The sequence below is a fragment of the Marmota flaviventris genome, chromosome 15, assembly GCF_047511675.1.
Source record: "Marmota flaviventris isolate mMarFla1 chromosome 15, mMarFla1.hap1, whole genome shotgun sequence".
NCBI lineage: Eukaryota > Metazoa > Chordata > Mammalia > Rodentia > Sciuridae > Marmota > Marmota flaviventris.
The window spans coordinates 9,359,800-9,382,338 of record NC_092512.1 but is presented as its reverse complement, the minus strand read 5'-3'; the positions used below and the strand labels follow the sequence as shown (position 1 = coordinate 9,382,338).

Below are 22,539 nucleotides of genomic sequence, written 5' to 3'. Positions count from 1 at the left end.
CACCGGCTGGCACACCCAGGAATCCACCCTTCTACAAGCCCCACACAGGATTCTCCAGTGAAAATTAAAGCTTGAGAACCAGGGCCTGAGGGAATGACAGGGCCATTCACTCCAGCGCTCTGTTCTCTCTCACCCACCCTCGTCCTTTCCTTTTCAACCACCAGTGTTCGCAAAGGAAAAGCAAATTCATATGATTCTCATAAGCATGTTACCATTGTGAGGGGAAACTGAGGGTTTAAACAGAAGTCCCATAGCCAAATTTGTTTTTTTTTTTCCCCTCCATCATCCAGCTGCTTACTCCCTTGCAAATATAACAGTCAATTCCAAGCAGACTGCCAGTTGGACAATTTCCGGATATTCAGATGGAAGAGATTCATCAGAGGCATTCCTAAATGGTTGTCAAATTCTGGCAAACCTAGATTGGAGAAAGGAGAAAAGAAATGCATAATTCATCTACATGCATAGGAAATGCGATGTCTAATCACACACATGCAAAACTAGTTGAAATAGTCACAACTAGGAAGACTGGATGGAGCCTCAAAGTAACTTTCTGTTTTTGTTTTCTCCCAAGTTCTCGATGTTCTGTCCTCTGAAAGACCAGGGAGGTTGTCACCCCTAAATCCAGCTTGATACTTAGTTAATAAACGCTTTCCTGTTTTCTCGTCCACTCCCAATAGAACAGCTTAGAGGATACCTGTGGGTTTCCCCTGCATTTTCATTCCCTAAAGTTGATTCATTCACCCACCAAGTATTTGGAAATAACTTACTCTATCTAACAGTGGATGGAACAAATGGGGCTCCTTTTGTTACTAGGAGGTGGTAAACATGTAACACGTGCACCCGAAGCTAACACAGTGTTGGCGACAGGGGATACCTGGGCGTCTTTATTTTCAAGGGATGCTCCTGACATTGGTGAACAAGATAAATAGCCCCACGAAGGCAGGCTTTGAACTGAAAGAAGAAGGCAGTTGGAATAGAATTTCCCGATGAAGGGAACGGGATATGACCCCAGGAGAACAAAACGTTGAAGAAGAGGCAGCTGTTCTCATCTGAGCTCCCAGGGAGCAGGAAGGGCGTGGAGGGCTGCTGGGCTCCTGTTCACTGAACCCCACTCGGTGCTCACCGGCCACTTCCTTAGAGTCTCCTCAGTGGTGTCAGAGGAGGCTTGAGTCCTCCTTGACTCTTGGTATGAATAATCATGTATTTGGCTTGTTAGCTCTGGATATGTTTATGTAAGAGAAAGAGGCTGGCAAAATCTTTAATACGCAGGCACAGAGCTCTTGCTATAAAGGAAGTACTTCAAGAAATGATGCTGTGCATACCTTCAAATTGATGAATATTTATGGAGTGCCTATGAGTTTCAAGGCACGGGGGTGAATACAAAAATGGGAGTCAACAGTCCTTTTCCACAGATCTCAAATGCAAGAGTGTGTGTATTCGAGGCCAGGTGGGTGGGAAACCGGAAAATATGGAGAGGGGATGAAAGAAGTCAAATTATGTACATAAATAATCAAAGAAGAAATCCTATTCTAGAAGTGAGGCTGTAGATGAGAATGCTTATGTAGGAAATAAATGTGGTCCTGAGTTGCTGTTTTCAGTAGAGAACAGCAAGGAGCTCAAAGCAGCAGAAGGTACTGAGTAACCTGTAGAGAACCGTGCCTTCTCCTCCAGGAAGCCCTCCCAGCCTGCAATCCCTGTCCCTGCTAGTGTAGAGAATTCTCCCTCCTGCTGTTCCCTTGGGCCTCTATGCCAGCTCCACACTTGCACTTACCATTAGAATTCAACTCTATCTTGCCCTTTACATGTGTGTTACTCTCATCAGACTCTGAACTCTTAAGCCTGGCCAATATCTTGGTTTTGCAACCTTGTCATCCATAGTAGAGACTCCATAAATGTCAGCTAAGCTGAACTGGGCCTCCCAGGTAGAATAGAACAGAGCCTAATTCTCAGTAAAGATCTGGCAGGTTAAGAACTGCTACTTCAGAAATCAAGGGGGTAAAGCATTTTAGGAACTGTCTTCCCAAGATTCTCATAATTAATGATCAAAGAATTTCCTGGAGAGTCTGTTAAAAATGAAGACCATTCCCTCACCCCCAAACTTTGATTCAGAAGGTCTGGAACCAGGATTCAGACCCTGTGATTTAGATCAACTCTCCTGCTGGTTCTAGAACAAACAGTCCCATGCACACTTTGAGAAACTCTGCCTTCACCTAGAGCTTCCCTACAGAATGATAACTGTCTTTCTAATTACTTGTACAAGCCAATCTAAAGAGCTAGAGAGAAGGAATTCATACAGGTCTCACTGTCTGACAAACTATGATCATGGTTTCTCTTCTGGAAGTCGGGTTTTAATATAGATCTTGAATGACAATCTTTTGACTATTCATTTCTGGTAGTCTAGTCCTGATTCATGGTCACCTCTATGTACAGATCTGAGCACAGACCTGCAGTGAATGTCAGGGTCAGGCATACCTAGAGCTTGTGCATAGATCTAGAAAGAAACCTGCAGTCTGAGGAAGGAACGTGGGTATCTTAGAAGAGTTTTACACGAAGGTCATTAATTTGCAAGGGTTTTAGAATAAGAATTTTTGTTGTTGTTGTTGATTCCCAGACCCGGTTTCCTAACTATCAGGTTAAACAAAACTTAGCTCTATCAGTGACTGCCCCCAAGATGCCTGAATGGCCTAGAAATTATTGGAAGTGTCACTCAAAGTGTCAGTAAATCTATATTGCTTGGAGTGGTAAACAAATAAATCTTCATTCAATCCCATTGTGATTCCATATTTAATACAAAGATTTCAAAAACAGGGAATCGCAGTGTCTGGAGCAAAGACCAATCAACTAATTTGAATTGCAGACCTCCACCTCCAAGCTGTGGGAGAAGGTAATTGACATGGGCCATCTTGCAGTGGGATGGCACGGTGTGGACTGTCTAGAGTCCTGAGAGCATCTCATCCTTTGAAATATGCTGCACCAGAGCAGCCAGCACACAGGGGCATCATTAGTGGGTTAGAGACGGCAGAGGAATTGCAGTTCATAACAGAATATCTAGTGGGCAGTTTGCCAGCCATTTGGAATAACATAAGATAAAGGTCTCTTAAAGTGAGTATTTATAAAGTGCAGGGCTATGAGTCTTTAAAAGCCCCTTTCAAAATCATTGGAAAGGCCACTTATTTTCATATTATTTCCTAAGTCCTTCTGCCTTAAAAATTAATTCAATTTTGATGGAAGAATTTGGGAGGCGGGATGATACTATCAGATTGACTGAAAATATTGTTCAGGAGGAACAATCAGGATCTTTTCTATATGTAGTCATTGCCAACTATTACTCAGCAGAAACCATTCTCAGATATCAGGTGCCAGCCTGGCATCTCTGTTCGGAGGAAGAGAACAGCGCAGGCAACACTCACCAGGCATGGGCGGTGGCTTTGAAATAGCTGGCGAGGCTGAGGAACAATGACTGGACAACATCTGGGGCGGAAGGGAGAAACATTGTTAAATAATTTAAATGACCAAAATTCAAATGAAATCAGAGCAGCAGTTTGCAAAACTGTTACTTACAAGCAATTGTTATCACCAGCATGCACGTGAAGACATTGGATAATACTCCTCCAATCCACCATCTGAAACAACAGGATCGCTGCCACTTAGCATGTAATTATGCATTTCCAACATGCATGATGGCCTTTTAGACTTAAATAGACTTATAATTTCCAGATTTACTATAAAACTACAATAATACAGATTCAGTATTGGAAAAAGGATAGACAAGTAAATCGACGAAAGAGAACTGGGAGCCCAGACATAGGCCCATATGGATGCAGTAAAATTTACTTTTTTCTTTTTCTTTTTTTGTACTGAGGATCCAACCTAGTGGTGTTAATCACTGAGCAATATCCCCAGCCCTTTTTTATGTTTTAACTAGAGATAGGATCTTGCTGAGTTGCTTGGGGTCTCACTAGTTGCTGAAGCTGGCTTTGAACTCACGGTCCTCCTGCCTCAGCCTCCCAAGCTGCTAGGATTACAGGCATGTGCCACCATGCTTGGCTAGTAAATTAATTTGTGTGTGTGTAGTACTGGGGATCCAACCCAAGGGTACTTTGCCACTGATTTTAGCAGAAATGCAAAGGAAATTCAATGGAGAAAGAGTAGTTTCTTCAACAAATGATATTGGAACAATTGGTTATTCACATGCAAAAGAATGAACCTCCACATATTTACCATATCTCACACAAAATCCAACTTAAAATGAATGATAGACTAAAATGTAAACTGTAAAAATATATAACTTCTAGCGTAATACAAGGTGAAAAACTATGTGACCTTGTGTTTGGCAATAAGATTTTAAATACAACACTAAGTCCCCAATCTCTCAAAAAAGATCAATTAATTGGATTTTATGAAAAAATATTTTTAAAAGTCCTCTCTGTGAAAGACTCTGGTAAGATAGTGAAAAGACAAGGTATAGTTTTGTGGAAAATATTTGCAAATAATATATCTGACAAAGAAATTCTAATCACAATATATAAAGAGCACTTAAAACTCTGTAATAATAAAGCAACCTACTTAAAAATGGGTGAAAGATCTGAACAGACATCAGACACCTCACCAATGAAGGTATTCATATGGCAAATACATATAAGAAGCTATGCCCAGTGTCATTTGTCATTGGAGTAATGCAAATTAAAACAGCAAGACTCCTCTCCATACCTATGACGATGGCTAAAGCTCCCCAAAATGACAATAACAAACGTAGACAGATGCAGAGCAACAAGGACTCTCATTCATTGCTGATCTGAGTGAAGTGGCACAACACTTTGGAAGATGTTTGGTAATTTCTTGCAAAGCAGCTCCTCTTGTCACCAAGCAATCACTCTCTCTACTGCATACCCAACTGAATTGAAACCCTGTCTCTATTAAAAAAAAAAAAAAAAAAAAGAAAGAAAGAAAAGGTTTTCTTGTCAAAACTTTATCCAAATTTGTCAAAAACTGGAAGCAACAAAGATGCTTTCGACAGGTGAATATATAAACAATCCATGGTACGTCTATGAACTGGGCTGTTAGAATGACACATTTCTTCTTGCTGTAGGTTGGTACCTCTTCTTACAAGAAGGATGTGTCGCAGAGAAGGTGAAAAGATTTCTGCATTAATCATATGTTAACAACATACCCGATGAGAGAAAGTTTTTTTTTTTTTTCTGGAAAAGTAAGGAAGTGAAAGCAGACAGGAGTGGTGGGGAGAACTATGGTTCCACGTGGAGTAAAATTCAATGTAAATTCCAAGCTTTTATTTCTACCCCTTATCCTCTTTTCCTTGCTTTATTTTTTGCAATGGTTACTTCTAGATTTACCATAAAAATAAAAAGGAATGAGCTATTAATTCATGCAACAATATGAATTCATCTTAAATGCATTTTGCTATGTGACAGAAGGTAAGGCAAAAAGGCTACATACTGAATAACTACATTCTTAAAGAATTCTGGGAAAAGATAAGGTTATAGGAACAGCAAACAGATAAGTGGTTTCTGGGAGTTTAGGGAGGAGGAGCATTCATCTAAGGAAGCACAGAGAATTATTTTAGTTGTTGAGGCTGGCCTTGAACCTGGATTGCTCTCTGTCTCAGGCTCCAGAGTTGCTAGGATTATTGAGGTGCACCACCATGCCCAGCTATGGGCTCTTTTTTCAGTGATTAAATGGAATTAGGAAGTGGTGGTGATGGTGGCATAACTTTGTGAGTGCACTAAAAAACTACACTTAAAAAAAATAAATACCAAAATAAAATAAGAAACTTTTTAAGATACAGCAAACAGCATTCTATAAATATTTCACAAGTACTATTGTATGTTCAAGATAAATTCCCAGGAAGAATATAGCCTAGTCAAATGGGACATCCTTAAGTTTCAAAGAAATTGTCAAAATGCCCTAGTTAAGGGATTTTAAGTATTAATGATTAAAAATTTCACCAGGAATGTAGAAGCGCATCTGCTACCTCCCAGCCTTGCCAAAAATATGTGATCAAATATTTGGATTTTTCCAATCTGATGGGTGATTGTATCTCAGGGTAGTTATTTTTTTAAGAAAAGAATAATTCCTTGGTGATTTTGATTTTCAAAATGTAAATTATTTAAGATTAAAAAAAATAAGTACAAAAGAGAAGAAAATGTCATTTTTAAAAAGCCACTACCCAGTACCCTTCATGATTAAAATTTGATGACTGTCTTTTCCAATATCTCTTCTATGATTTTCTACAACTTTTTTCTCTAAACTGAGCTCTAACGTATGCACTGTAGAGAATAAAAATTGCACATTTTGATTTTGACATTTTAACATAAGCCCCTGTAAATGCTATCTAGATTAAGATATAGAATATATTCAGCAACCTAGAAGGTTCCTTTGTTGTTTCTTCCAGTTTAACCACTATTTTTACATCTATAATAATTCATAAGCTTTGTCTTCTATTGAATTCTACATAAATGTCATCCTACAGACTTGTGTCTATCATTTTTTTCATAACTTCTTTTATTTCAATATAACCATTTCAAATATACTGTTGGAGATATATATTTTCTCATTTTTCTTTTTAAGAGCTTTTATTAGTGCAGGGTAGTTACATATAATAGTGGGGCTCATTTGACATAATTATGCATACATGGAATATAATTTGCTCCATTTCAATCCCTAGTCTTCCTCTTTCCCTCCCCGACTCCTGCCCCCTGTTCTCCACGCTACTGGTCTTCCAGTATTCCAGTATTTATTGTTTTTTAGGTGCTTTATAGATATATGTAAAGGTGGGATTCACCGTGGAATACTCATATATGTATAGCATAATTTGGTTAATTTCATTCCACACTTCCTCTCTTTTCCCATCTCTGCTTCCTCGCCATCAATCCTATCAATCCCCTTCCCTGCTCCACTGTTCTCCCTTCTATTTTCATGGAATTCTCTCCTTTTCCCCTTATTTTAATCTAGCTTCTGCATATGGGGGAAATATTCAACCTTTAAATTTCTAGGTCTGGCTTATTCCACTTAGCATGATGTTCTCCAGATCCATCCATTTACCAGAAAATGCCAAGATTTCATTCTTCTTCATGGCTGAGTAATATGTCAACATATCCAAAAGACACATTCATGCTTTTGCTCATATCATTAGCTCTTTTGTTAAATGATTCTTAAATAAACTTTTTTTTTTAAATCAGTGTCTCGTGGATGTCCATGATGGTGAGATTCACTGTGGTATATTCATATATGTACATAAGAGAGTTAGGTCAGAGCTATTCCACTGATATCCTCTTATCATGTCCCTTCTCCTTCCCCCTCCATCCCCTTCTTCTGTTCCACTGGTCTTTCTTCTATTTTGATGAAATTCCAGGCCCCCTTCTTCTGCTTTCTCCTCTCTCTCTTCTTATTTTGGATTAGCTTCCACATATCAGAGAAAATATTCAACCTTTGACTTTTGAGGATTGGCTTATTTCACTTAGCACGATGTTCTCCAGTTCCATCCACTTACCAGCAAATGCCATGATTTTATTCTTCTTCACATCTGAGTAATACTGCATTGTGTGTATAGATCGTATTTTTTTCATCCATCCCTCTGCAGAAGGACGCCTAGGTTTGTTCCATAGCTTGGCTATTATGGATTATGCAGCTATACACATTGATGTGGCTGAAACCCTATAGTATGCTGATTTTAGCTGTACTGGATACTTATTGAGGAGCGGGATCGCTGGGTCATATGGTGGTTCCATTTCTAGTGTTTTGAGGAATCACCACTCTGCTTTCCAGAGTCATTGATTTGCCGTTCCATCAGCCATGTATGACTGTGCCTTTTCTCAGATTCCTCACCAACACTTATTATTATTTGTATTCTTGATCATTGCCATTCTTACTGCAGTGGGAAGAAATCTCAATGTAGTTTTGATTTAAATTTCCCTAATTGCTAGAGATGTTGAACATTTTTTTCATATATGTTTTCCATTTATATTTCTTCTTTGGAGAAGTGTCTGTTTCGTTCCTTTGCCCATTTATTGAGTTATTTGTTTTATATAATAATTTAGATAAGTAGAGAAATTGAATAGTATGTACAGAGGGCTCCCAGGTGTCTCTCAACCACCTCCCTTTATTACGGGCATCTTATATACTATCCTGCATTCATCACAATTAAAGAACCAACGCTGGTACCTGACTATTAACTCCACGCTTCATTTGAATGTCCTAATTTCCCTACTTCCCCTTCCTGTTCCAGGCTCCCATCCAGCCTTCCCCACTGTGTTTGGTCATCAGGTCTCCTTGGTTGCTCTGCGCTGTGGCAGCTTGGCTTCAATGACCTCCATCTGAGTGAAACTGCTCAGATCATGTGGAGAAGATCCCCTAGTTTGGGTTCTCTGCCTAAGTTTCACATGACTGGGTTTTGGAGGACCATAGAGTGGAGTGCCTTGTCCACTGCATTGTCCCAGGCACCCGAGGTGGCTTTGGCCAGGTGTTGCCACAGTGAAGTTGCCCTTCCCCTTTCTTTACTCCATTTTTGGAAGCTAGTTTCTAAAAACAGTTCACCCCTCCAGGGTTGGAGGGTAAAGCTCTACCTCTAAAGCAGGGAGGGTTCACATAAATCAGCCTAAGAAACACGATAATAATCCCGCTGCTGAGCCATCTCTCTGGGCCACCGTTCTGATAGAGCACGTTGTGCTCTTCCAACGTGGGACGCACAATGCAGAGTTTTGCAAATTTATTTTTAACCCTAGGACCTCCCCCTTCTTGTTCTCTTGGTCCCATTGTACTCTAAAATTGCTTCTCAAACCTCATAATTAACTGGGAAGCTTGTTTTAAAATTCCACTTCTCACTAGACCTAAATCAGTGTCTCCAGGGACAGGATCTGGAACTTGGTGTTTAAAAAGCAGCTTGTCGAGGTGTCTGACCCTTGAGTGGCAGCCCTTGAGAGAAGGCAGCATCTGCTAAGAGTGAGGACTGCAAAGCTCCGGACCAGACGTCTTTGCTTCATTGGTCCAGCAAATATTGACAAGCCCCTGGCATTGGGGTTCAGAAGTGGAGGAGGCACACTGCATCTCTGACACTGTCACTCATATTCATGAAGGGACAGGTAGGTCATTAATATTTAGAGAAGTGAACCTAAGACAGGGAGGTGGTGGTCAAGGCTCTGAAGAAAAGTGAAGCAAGGAGTGTGTGTGACAAACGGGTGTGCTGCCCATGCAGGGTTGTCAGGAAAGGCCCCCAGGATGATGTGACATTTGAACAAATTCCACAAAGAAGTGAAGTCACATGTTATGAGGCTGTCTGTACAAGACTTGTGCTAAGCAGAAGAAACAGCGAGTGCCAAGGCCCTGAGGCATGACTAGATTTAGGGCCAAAGGGGCTTGTTCACTGTCCTGCAGTGGCTGGGCAAAGAAAGAAGCCAGGGCAAGGACACAGGGGAAAGACAACAGAGCAGAAACAGCTGTAGTCAGAAAGGAGCTGCAGTCCCACATGCTCTGAGTGGACTTCCCTGAAACTGACCTTTCATCTGTAAAAGGACTGTGAATGCTGTCAGAATCAAGATGGAGTCACTTGTGTCAACTCTAACAAAAGTTAAACAAAGCTGGGACGTGAGGAAGCAAGGTTCCCTAGGCATGATTGCCTGGTGGTAATTATAACAACACTCTGCCAGAACTACAAGACACAATCTTATACAAAAAAAGTACTTCTTATGGACATTTGTCCAGGAACTCTGTTCAACTTCAGACTAACGTCACCATTACTACTAGCCATTGTGGTCAAAGATTATTGTTTCAAAATATCGACTGTTATCCTCTTCATTTTTGCCTTTAAAAACCTCCCCGGCCTCCATCTATTTGAATATGTTCAGTTGATGATGGCACAAGTGTTCCCATCGAAACACTGCCAGTCCTGATGCATTGTTATTCTTTGGAGAATCTCTTACTGATTATTCTTTTTTAGATCAACATAATGTAGGACAAAAAAATTACAATTGGAAAAAAGGAGTGCACTACTAGGGACTTCAAGTGCTCTCGGATTCTGGGAAGGGACACTTGGATTATCTGTAGTAGGAGTCGCTGAGACTTTACAAAGGATACACATGGTAGAATCCAATTTTAAGCGAGACACACTGGCTTTTGTGTGCTTTGCTAGAGGATGAGAGGAGGGAGGGAAGAGATAAAAGAAGACACCATGATAGATACATGAGCAGATCTTGACCACAGAGCTGCCTAAAAATGCTCTGAGGAATAAGGCAAGGAAATCATCAGCTACACTCCATTAATTATGAAATACTGCTGCATGAAAATAAAATCTGAATTACCTTGCACATAGAGAAATGATGAAGCCTGCTGTAAGCAGCACTGCCTGAAAGGAGACACCCGGAAACACACTGGTTTCTAATAGGAAGAACAAAAATTAGTGGATCAGAAATCATGGCTGATTAAATCATCTTAGAACAACAAAAAAATAATACTAAACCTTCTCTACACACACACACACACACACACACACACACATACACACACACATCAAATGCATGTCATCTTAAGCAATGCTAGGGTTTGGATATGAGATGTCCCTGTTAAAGCTCTGTGTAAAAGCAGGAATGTTCAGAGGTGGGGCATGGATGGAGGAGGTGGGTCACTGGGGGCCTGTCCCTGGTGCACGCACCCAATCTTGCTCTCTGTGCTTTCCGGCCACCATAAATGGGACAGCATCCCTCTACCATACCCTCCTGTCATGATGTTCTGCCTCACTTGGGACCCAGACCAACGGAATCTGTGGACCCTGGACTGAACACTGGAAACCATGAACCAAAATAAACTTATTCTCCTTTCAGTTGTTCTTGTTGGGTATTTTGGTTACAGTGGTGAGAAGCTGACTAACACAAGCAATTTGTCATAAGTAATGATATAAAATCACCTAACGTTATACAGGGCCATTCATTAGACAATTAGGCAAATTATCAGTTTTGTTTATCACTATAAAAGACTATGTTACACACTTCAGGGTTGCCTGTTGCTTTAATGTCAGGCAAAGGCTTTGTGGAGTTTATGCTAATGTCAGAATGATGATGACAATGATGGTACAAACAATCATAATGCCTAAAATCAGTAGAGGGCCTTTTAATTCACCAATAACTTTCACACATCAGTTCATTTAGTCAGCACAACAACTAGGTGAGGTGGGCAACATTGTCTTAGCTCTGCAAGCAAGAAGACCAAACTGAGAGAAATGACAAATGATCCAAGGTCACGCAGCGATGAGACGCCAGAGCCAAGATGTAGAAACCACATCTAGACAGAACATAATGTTTTGTCTGAAGTGGGGCAGGGAAAGACAATTGCAGCTTTGCATACTGGCAGTCTCTACAGACCAGAACAGAGAACATACATTATGAAAGAGTTTGTCCTTGCAAAACTCTCCACAATCCGCAGAACATCTCAGTGCTGTTGAGCCACAGTGGAAGTGGCTACAGATCCTCCAGCACTTCTAAGCAGGAGAGTTCAGTCAATCATGAACCTCAGTGGGACCCTAATTACCTAAAGAGAAGTGGAGCTGGCTTAAAGATTACTACAGAAAACTTGAAGGAATCTATAAACAGACCTCAACTTATTTTTTTTGCCAAATGCTTCCAAAGCTCAGTTTTACAACAGTTGTTTGAAACTTGGAATGACTTTATGAATGTATTTATTTTTGCTATTTAAGCTATGAATGAGGATTGAATCAGCTACAAAAATTCCTTAGCCCATCATGTGGGTGGAATACTGAAAACTGGCAATTGAAAACGTAGCAGTAGCAAATTATTTGCTGAAAATATATGGTATTGATGTATACTGTGAATTAAATAAGTCATCGTGGGTTCAATTGAACCCTCCACCATCTTTCTAAAGTGGGTTTCTATTCTTTGCCTCCCCCGACTTCATGTGGAATTTGGAGAACATTTCCTGAGAGAAACAAATCCAACTTGACAACCTGCAAATCTCTCTAGACTTACACACTGAAGGATGAATGGATGTACATATGAGTTCCACAAAGAGAGGGGTTGTGTCACTTTGGGCCAGGTTTCAGGCCCCTTCCTTTAGCAGCCATTTGCTTCGTACCTATTTTGGTGAAGCGGGTCTAACCCCTTGGGCAAGCCTGCCTCCAGCCTCCACCGGGCCCTGAACTTCCCTCCCCTGATTCCCACACCTTCCTTCCCGTCTCCCTTACCCCTTCCCATCTCCCTTACCATTCTCTTCACACTGAATTAAAGTTTTTGTTCTACACTCTGTTTCTCCCACAACGCTCCACGCTGCACTTCCTAATCGAGGGGACAGCACCCGCGGTTTACTTGAGGAACCCCTCTCCTGCTCTCTCCTGGTGCACAGTTTGGGTGGGCTAGTGGACGTCTTTGATTTCCCTCCCAGCATTTAAACCCTTCCAAGGTTTTTGGAGCTTCACATACTTATCTACAAAATGACCAGTTTCTCCATGTAGGTGAAACCTTTCAAATGCCAATAAAACTTAATTCTTGGCCTCCCGTCATAACTCCACTGAACTGGAAATTAGAAAAGTCCAGGTACAAATCAACCAGGAAAATGATGGCAAGATGGCCTTTAAAAAGCAACACCCACAGAAAAGAAGAGACAAGAAGAGACGGAGATGGACAGACACCTCGACCCTATGCCTGGGAATTTTCATTAACGTAAACCCACAGATTCCATGACTGAGCAGTCCACTTTGAGTCGAGACTTCAGAATCAAAAGCTTTGACTGACAGAGATGAGGCTGTACACACCTACCCCCAGCACCTGGAATAGCACCTGGCAGAGAAGACACACTCAGAACCTACATTTGAAGGACTGCAGAAAGATGGAGACCTTGTCCCCTCCAGGATCCAGAGCTCAACGAGGAGGAGGGAAATGCGTGTTTGACTAGAGGTGTGCATACTGGGTGCTAGGGAAGTACAGGGCCACCTCCAGTGGCCAGAGGGGCAAATAAGACCCTTTAATGGACCATGAGGAAGAGCAGGGGTGCTCCAGATACAGCAGGTGGCACTGACAATTCAGACAGCAGAGAGCAGCCATTTCTCCTTGCCAAACTTTGCCAACAGTACCAAGGTTGATTTGGCCTTGCTGAGTCAGTACTCTTATCTGTAGTATGGAGAGGGAACATTTTTAAATGGTCCACCACAGTCACAGAGCACACGGAATTTGTGGAGGACTGTGACCTAGTGCCCATCCTGAAGGAGTTCCCAGGCCAAAGATGGGGGTGCTTCCCATGCAGAGGTAAGCATGCGACAGTAGTGCAGGGAGTGGGCATGACACAGAGAAGCCCTGGGAGCCTGAGGAGCACAGAGAAGGGAGCTTTCTGGAGGAGGTGGCTACTGAGCCTTGTGAGGCACTGATAACTTGGCCACTGTCTGGACAGTAAAGTCACCTTCTCTGTCAATCCAACACCTGGAAAGGGAGTTCACAAAACCCTTCAACACTTATCTAATGGCTGCACCTGGGTGCAGGGAACCTTGGCCTTTGTAGGGGAAGGGATAACCCATGAGGTTCATATTCATGATTTTGTTCATATTCATTATGTTTCCATTTCATCTCACCTTCGCATAATCGTAACTTCACATTCATTGAGCATTTAGTAGACATGGCCCAAATTGATTTGCATGAACTATTTAATCTTTATGAGATAAGAACTGGGATGATCTGTACATGCGCATGAAACCATTGCATTTTAGAGTTTGGTAAGCTGCTCAGCGTTCTTCCTTGGTGGTTCACAGAGTTACTACAGCGAACACATGGGGAACAGGGCTTTGCCTCTCGGTCAGCTGGCAACAGGGCCAGCCCAATAGCAGAGCCTGATTTCGGCAAACTAGAGAAGAGAGGCTTGATTGCTTGCTGGACTTATTCCACACTCACTTTGACAGGAGATGCCAATAATTTTGGATATTTTTCCTTTTCTTACTAGAGGCATCCTGTAAAAGGATATTCTTTTCCTGCTGGGCACCATGGCACATGCTTGTAATCCCAGAGATTCGGGCGACTGATACAGGTGGATCACAATTTCAAAGTGAGGCTCAGCGACTTAGTGAAGGCCTAAGCAACTCAATGAGACCCTGTCTCAAAATAAAAAATAAAAATAAAGGGCTGGAGTAGTGGCTCAGTGGCTAAGCACCCCTGGGTTCAATTGCCGGTCCAAAAAAAAAAATGTTCTTTTGCTCATTTTCCTGTTTTTCTTCTGGTGTGAGTCAAATATACTGCTATGTATAAAGACTAAAACAGCAAGGACCTGTGTTTCTTCTCCTGTGCTCAGTTAGAGCCTAACATTACATCACACATCTTCAGAGTTTTTGAAAAAAAATAAAGCAGTGTACATTCAGTGCTTCTGATGACTCTAAGATGATACCAAAGGCAATGACCTCCCTTATGAACACATCTCAAGGACCCTGGCCAAGGTCTGGGTCCACCTCTCCTCGAACTGGTAGAAGCCAGTACCTAGGAGCATGTCAGTCACCCTCTGCCATGTCAGGCCCTGAAAGGAAGAATTCTTTGGGAATGACAATACATAAATCAATAAATAAATGAAAAACTCACGTGAATGATCCACAATGTTCTCTTGCAAACGTTCAGGGGCATTCCACAGGGACTGAAGGGTGTCCTGGGAGCTTCCTCTGGGAGGCTGAGATGTGATTTGGCTGGAAGTGGAGGCTGTCACAGATGCTGCCTTTGGCTTCTCCAGGTTGTCAGTCAGAGAAGAACAGTTGAAATCCCCTTCTGAAAAGGAGATGGGTTCAGAGTGTGTGTGCATGTGTGTGTTCAGTGACTGCTTTATGCATGCTTCATAGCAATAGGAACCCGGATGCACTGCCAGAGTAGAACGGCTTTCTAATTGGTCCTCCTCTTGAAGCTGCAAAGAAGTAGCTCAGTGCACATACAAGCAAGGCCAGAGGCCTAAAGGTTTGGCAAAGGAAGCAGATTGCAATGGGGTTAGAACAAAGTACCCAGGGAAGTCAGCCGAAGATGAAGCTGGAGCCAGACTGAGGACTGATCACCAAAGGCACTAACCTCTCAGCTGAGCATCAGGGACTCCTGCTGCAAGCAGTGGGATGATCCCGAGTAAGGGCAGCACTGTACACACTCTACACTAGACACATAAAACTGTGGCATTTTATGTAGGCAAAATAAGGTGACGTTTTGATATATGATGAAATGGAGGTGGCCCTAGAAGAAAGCATGAAAGGCTATACAAAGACCCATGTGTAGAGGAGAGAGGAAATCGCACCCATCATGAGGGGCAGTGAATGGGTAGACTTGAAGAAGCCTGGTGACCGCATAGGCCACACATATGTATAGCATTAAACTTCATAGTCGCCTAACTCCTTCTTCTAACTCACTCACTGGCTCATTTGGCATTAATCCAATATAGAACAGAACCTGACTGAGCTGCTAGGAAACAATGGAGTATCAGACAGATGTCATCTCTGTCCTCATGTGGCTTGTGTGCTGGTGGGAGGAAGGTGGAACTAACGACAACCTTCCACTATAAAATATGTTGATGTGCTGGGTAAAATGCTGTGCAGCATGTGTTTTTTCATCTAAGGGCTTATATAATTCAAACATGGTTTCAAGGACATGTGGCCTATTCTCTTCCACAAGAGTCCACACATAAATGAATATGTTTTACCAGCCCTTTAGTTAGCCTAACATTACCTCAAAAGGAGTCAATCAAATTCATCTCAAAATCATGTAGCATAAGGTTTCACACCTGCTAAGCTAACTCCTAATGAAGATTGGTGTCGTCAACATTAGGACATTAAGGAATGGCATGTAATTGTTGGCTCTGAATTTGAGTCTGGGGTTACAAGGTCCCAAATTGCCCAAGTCAGAGCTCCAGGCAGGAAGACTGCGGTGGGCATGTCCTTCCACCGCACAGAAGGTTCAGCACCACACCTGACCCACTACAAGTCTCTGAGATTCATCTGGCATGAATGCACGCAGGACTTCCCTGCTCTGCCTTTGGTGGTCTGTGTGATGCCCACCCAGGGATAAACTTTACTTCTGTGACCTTGAGTAAAAATTTGAGCCATGGAGAGCTCATTGACCTGGAAGCAAAACCTCTCACAAAGAGCAGGCAGAAGCCCTGCCTCGGACACAGGTGTTTCCTGAGCTGGTGTCGAAGATGGCACACATCCAACTGATGTTTTGTAAACTGTATGGCTGAGCTCAAAAGAATGATGCATTCCCAGAGGCCACGGCAAGGACTCCCAGAGCTCTGAAGAGTCATGGCCAAACGGCCCTGGAGGGTGGGGGTTTCTAGAAGCCAAAGGGCTATGGTTTCAGTGATACCATAGGAGCAGAGAAAAGGCCTTGGTGTAAAGAGAGACATAAAATTGGAACTGAATTCTTATAAGAACTTGAGTCTATTTCCCCAATGAAGGGGGAGGCTAAAGAACAAAAGTCACTTAAAGTTCAGGGAGAGAGCTTGATGGCTCTTCTCCTTTGGTCTAGGCAGCTATCCCCCAAAGATTTTATGAGGAAGTGGTTTTCAAGTCCAAATTTATACTGAGAAGTTACTATTTCAAAACAGTCTTCACTGGTGCTTGTCCTGTGATGTACACTAGGATGTACACTTAAATCTCGTTTTAGAACGCTCTCAGCCCCAGATGCACAGATTCTCTCAAAGAAAGCCCAAGGGAGATGAACTCACAACCCCAAACCACAAGATTCTCCAGGAGGTACTCTCCAGGGGAAAGGCAAACATGTACCACAATGCAGAAAAGGAGAACCCTCGGGCAGGAGGCAATGGGGGAACCCAGGAGATCATGCTTGATTTTCAGTTTAGGACAGTGGGTGTGGTGTCTGAGAACATTGTGCTCCTTTATTTTACCCTAGGGAAATGCTGAAGTAAACCCATAAACATGTTTTTTTTTTCTAACTATACTATCTGCTTATTTTTTTTCTTATCTAAAAAAGAGAATTATTTCTATGGCCTGTATGTGACTTGGTTTTATGACTATAGAATTACTCAAATCAACTGTGTACATATTTATCTCCCCATATGCTATAGGGCACTCAGGTGAATGAGAGGGATACAGGGAGAAGACAGACAGTGCCCCAAAGGGGCTAGAAATCCCAGGTGGCGTTTGTGCACATGAGAGTCACTGGTGGGAAGTGGTAAGGAGGGAAGTGTTCATTAGATAGGGGACACATGCAAAGTGATGTCATTGTTAAGAAGAAGCAAAGTGAGATTTGGTGGGAACGCCAAAGACTTGGCTTCAGAAGACGGAACCCGAGTCTTCATGCAAGAAACACAGGGCATGGGACCTAGGTTTTCTGACCCCGAGTTTCCTCATCTATAAAGTAGAACATTCTATGAAAAAGGAAGGGAGGGAGGGAGCAGAGCTTATTGGTGGACTTATGGAAAGGGTTTTTTTAAAAAAAAAAGAATGACTCTCCAGGGAATTGCTCTACCATGCAGGAGCTCCTCAGCCTGTTCCCAGACATTTCTAGGCACACATCTCATCCCACGTGGTTGCTTTGTTATCCCCTCCTCACTGTATGGCAAGGTGACAGCAGGAAGGCCAGAAGAGAGGGGGAACTGGAAGAAAGGGAAGATGCAGTGCGTTCCCAGAGAGCGAGACCCAGGCACCAGACAGGAGCACATGCCTGGGGAATCCTGGGAGATGGTGCTGGCTGGACCGCTAAGAAAGATCAGATCTTGAGGGGCCTCGGGTCACACTTGGGAGCTAAGATTATTCTGTGGGAGTCTGAAGTCATTAAAGTCATAAGAGCCTGAGGAGCTCCATGTGTTGAGATGCTCACTCAATGGTGAGATCTGAGAGATTCCCATTCCTTGAGAGCTGAGCATGGGGGACTTCCAAGAGATACTTGGGGTCCTCATATAACAGGAGTCCTCTACCCTGTTATATGAGGGGATTTCTCCTCCCAGATAAATTTTTTTTTCTTTTTTTGCATCCCAGAACGTGTTTGATTGACATCATTTGGGACACAGGGGTTGCAATTGGCACCTAGTGAGCAGAGGCCAGGGATGCTGCTAACCTGCTCTGGAGGACAGCACGGCTGTTGGGCCAAGAATAACTGGCCCAAAGTATCAGTAACAGTGAGCTTGAAAGCCTGCCAAAGGGAGACCAGACCTAAATGTACAGGAGTTTTGATCACTGGAGCCTTCGACACCTCTGGGAAGCACTGGCACGTGCAGACCTGTCTCTTTTTCCTATTGTACTTATTCTTGTCCAAACACCCAGCTCTCTGCCTTGGTGGGATAAATCATTATCACAATTTTATAAATTTCCTATAAACTGGACTGTGTAAATGGTGTGGTCTTTGTTTAACACTGTGTTCCTGACTAGACTAAATTTCCATGAGGAAAAGTTCACCTGAGCTGCTCCAGACACCAGCAATCAGTCCAGCTCACAGTCGGCCCTCAGTAAGGTTGGTTATGTTAATGGATGGAGGTTTCCCTGGAGGTGAGAGCTTGAGACACATAGCCTTACCCAAAACCTAACCTGAGGTTGTCACAGTAGGGCTACAGCGATCACAGAGATAGTGTATCTGTTTGACCCCTGAGGAGGCTGAGGCTGACCTGATTAAGGCAAGGAATGGCCTCCTTGTCCTGATTGGGGCCTGACTCCACCTGACATCCTGCTCAACCTGGGTATTAACGCAGTGAGCCGGGGAATTCCTGCCAACCCCACAGGTTTCCTGGCACCATTCTACCCAGCACTAGCTGCAGTGGTGGAGAATGGAAACAATGTAAGCATCCACTGTCAGAAGAATGGGTAAAGAAAAGGTGGAATGTCATTCAGCCCTGCCTAGAGAAGGCAGTCTGCCATTTCCAGCAAGGTGTATGAACCTAGAAGACACTAAACTAAGTGAAATGAGCCAGTCACAGAGGGACAAATCCTGCATAAGCCCTTTCTATGAGAATCTGTGAAGCCAAACTCACTGAAGCAGAGAATTCAAAATGGCTGGAGGTGGGTGAGGGTGGGGGAATGGAAGCTGCCCGTAAATGGTAGTTTCAGTTATGTGAATGGATTTTTCTACAGAGCTGCCATGCAATGCAGCGCCTGGTTTGCTAAGAAGATACATCTCACACACGCATACACGCATACACACACACACACACAAAGATATTTATGGGAGGGTATTAGTTTTAGAGAAAAGCCACAGACCATCTTGCCTGTCCTAGGGTGAGCCGAAGTAGAGCTAGAGGAAGGTCCAATTCAGTCCTCCCTGTGTGAATTCTCTGTTCTCTTTCAGGGTGACTCACAGACTGGGAACACATCCCAAATTGCAGTATTGGGGTCTGGGGAGCTGCAAAGCACCATGGCTGAAGAATGAATTGCAACTAATGAGAAAAGGTGTCTTGACACAGCTGGGGAAGGGGTGAGCTGAGGACAAATGAAATAGGCAAAAAAAAAAAAAAATCCTCTCTTGCCTGGAAAATGAAGCGACAGAAAATCAGGGGAAGTAGTGTTTGATTGCATCCATTGCACAGAGAGAAAACAGAAAAACAACTTAATTTTGAATTCTTCTGGAGTATTCTAACTAGGCTACATTTCCAGAGAAAAGTAAATTGCTGATAAAAGTCACGGGGCCTTGGGTAAATCCAGAAAATGAGAAGTCTGGGGAAAATTTGATTACAGCTGATAGCGGAGATGAGAGATTTCAAAGTCCTGTGCACCAGGTTGACTAATTACTGATTTGGGAGTGGGGTGGTTTGGTATTTTATATTTAGAAGATATTTGGCAACCATGAGAATTTTAATAAGATACCTCATGCACGTGCAGGACTGCTGTGGCCCAACTGCTTTGAAATTGTTTGGACATATTTTGAACATCCAACTATGGGAAAACTAGATGTTAATTTCTGAGCATGTTAAATACTGCCTTTGGAAGGGAGATTTCCAGACTTTGGTCATCAGGCATCATTGCCCAGATCTTGGACATATCCTAGAAGCTTCTTGCTTTTAGTCACTTAATATTGTCTTCAAATTGTCTCATTTTGAGCTTTTATTTTAAAGGTGACTTTATACCCATCACTTAAATGCCCTAAAGAGATAGCAAATGTGAAAACAAGTGCAATGAAAACATAGAGTTATTTAATTTGTGCCAACTACTGGTAGAAGGAAAACTCTGAACCTGTTCTTTGTTGAAAAGAATTTTGTTAAAAGAAAAAACAGCAAGTGTTTGAGAATCCCAAAGCTACCAGGAGCCTAGACTGAGCAGGTCTCCTGGGTTCTCTGAAGATTATCAGAAGAGGGGCCTCTGCTTCTCCCTACGTAACTCAGTGTCCATTTCTGCTGGATCCTACAGGCATTTCCCACCCCATCCCACACTTTGGGAAACTTTGCTTTAGATCTGAGAAGAGATCTGAGCTCCAGAGAACTAGGCTAAAACCCAAGGATGGAAACTGGCAAAGACGAATGAACAGTCAGCATAAGCCTACCATCTTAGCCAGTGAGGGTAAGAGGCAACCTTCAAAGACAATGAGAGGGTATACATGGGTGTTGGGGGGATGCTGGACAAAGGGTACACAGTTTCCATCAGAGGGGATCAGATCAGATCTGCAGGTCTATCACATAGCATGGTGACTATAGTTAATAATGATGTAATGTGTACTTAAAAATTGCTAGAGACTAACTCTGACATGCTCTCACAACTGTCTGAGAGGATAGATATGTTAATTAGCTTGATGTCGCCTTTTCACACACACACACACACACACACACACACATATATATATACAAACATCACATCGTTTGCAGTAAATACATACAATTTTTATCAGATATTCACTAATAAAATTTAAAAATAATGATGATAGTCTGAAATAGGCAAATCCATCGAGACAGAAAGTAGTAGCTTAATGGCTGTCAGGGGGCTGGCTAGGAAGGGGCATGACCTCTGGTGAGTGTGGGTTTCTTTTTTGGGGTGAGGAAATGTTCTGGAAGTAGAAGGTGGTCATGGTTACATAACCTATCTTGAGATGATACTAAAAAAATCAGTGAATTGTATACATTAAAATGGTAATTTTTATAGGAGGTGAGTTATATCTCAATTAAAAAGTATTGAAAGCCCTTCATTACTGAAGGTGCTTGTGCCAAGATTTAGTAGGTAACTTATTCACCAGAGGCTTCTTGTAGGCCACAGGACTCTTGGATTGACGGCTTCTCAGACGTCACTAGACATCTCTTTATATTCCATGGCATACCGGTTCCTCTGGTTCTTGGCCTGTGAGCCTCTCCCCCGTGACCCACAGTGCCTAAGAGCACAGGGTCACTTGCTTAAGGTGGAGTCCTGGCCACGCTCCTTCCTAACTGTGTGGCCTCATGAAAAGCATGGATCTGCCTCAGCCTTCTCCTCTGGAAAGTGGCAATAAGAACAGCAGCTCTCCTTGGGGTTCCCCAGGAAGTGGTGTCGCCCCAGATGTGGATCTGCTGGGATGGTGGTGGTCCACAGCACCCATGACTCTGAGTTGTTCCTTTCTTCTCATTCACTTGGTTTCCTGGGGAGAACCCACTGTCCTAGAGACCTGTACTGCTTCTCAGGTTGACTTTCAAACCACTGTCTCAGATCCTTTCCTAACTCCTGAACTTTTCTCACACCTTGACTTGGCATCTTTCCTAAGTACATCAGATTCAGCCCTTATGAAATAGAATTCATCGTCTCTCTTCCTGACCTGAGTCCTCTGTTTTCAGAGCTGTACACACTGAACAGAATGCCAGCCCCTGTGCTAACGCGGTACTTTTTATGGGTTGCTGCATTTTGTTCCCATGGCAATTGTATAGGCTATTATTTTTCCTCTTTGAAATATGAAGAAATGGAGGCTCCAAGAGGTTTTTTATAACTTTCCCAAGACCACTTAAGTAGAAAGAGGTGGTCCAAGGACTTGAACTCGGGTCCATCCAGCTCAAAACGCACACTGCCTACTGTCGCCAGCTTTACGCAGCCCTCCAAAGTAAAAACATCAATTTTCTTTACCTTCTCCCACTTTACCACCACCACATATAATGTGTCACCATCCTTTTAATTCTACTCTGAAAGATTTTTCTTAAATCTTTTTTGGGCTCTGATTCCAGAGCCACTTTCTCATTGTGCTGGTTAGGGTCAATTGTACCCGAGTCCCACTAGTTACCCCTCATCCTGTCTTCACGCCGTGATACGGAGAAGGTAACTGAAAATCTATATCTGATGAATGTCAACCTGCTTAAGATCCTTCAAAATTACCCTCGATTAGTTAGGTAAATTCCAGTCCTCAGAGTACACAGCAGGTCCTCCACCACCCAGTCTCTCTTTCCACGTTCATTCTGTGTTCCTGCCTTTCTTTTCTCCTCTTCCTGCAGGTACCTCTTTGTTGTTGTGAGGGGAAAAAATGTATTTGACTTAAATTAATCCTTTGTTCATATTATGGAATTGTTTCTTCATTTAATAAGCACTTGTTTTATTTTTAAAATGTATTAGATATTACACACAATCACATAAGTGGGTGTAAAATCTGGTGGAATCTTCATGTATCATGTCAATGACAATTTCCTGGTTTT

The 22,539-nt window shown here is 42.6% G+C and overlaps 1 protein-coding gene across 8 annotated transcripts in view; it reads right to left on the bottom strand.

Annotated features, from left to right (window-relative positions):
- Positions 1–278: 278 nt before the first annotated feature.
- The window catches only part of Tmem71 (transmembrane protein 71), a 35,342-nt gene continuing 13,081 nt past the window's right edge, over positions 279–22,539 (bottom strand). For 5 of the 8 annotated variants that reach the window (XM_027950312.2, XM_027950304.3, XM_027950320.2 and 2 more), the window contains 5 exons: positions 14,571–14,750; positions 10,311–10,386; positions 3,562–3,623; positions 3,411–3,471; positions 279–415 (listed from right to left, as the gene is read on the bottom strand). In XM_027950312.2, the coding sequence (XP_027806113.2) occupies positions 400–415; positions 3,411–3,471; positions 3,562–3,623; positions 10,311–10,386; positions 14,571–14,750 (395 nt within the window). In that variant the 3' untranslated portion in view covers positions 279–399. Of the gene's footprint in view, positions 416–3,410; positions 3,472–3,561; positions 3,624–4,791; positions 4,914–10,310; positions 10,387–14,570; positions 14,751–22,539 lie in introns of those variants that run through there. The other 3 variants (XM_071602113.1, XM_071602114.1, XM_071602112.1) reach the window with 2 other exon arrangements.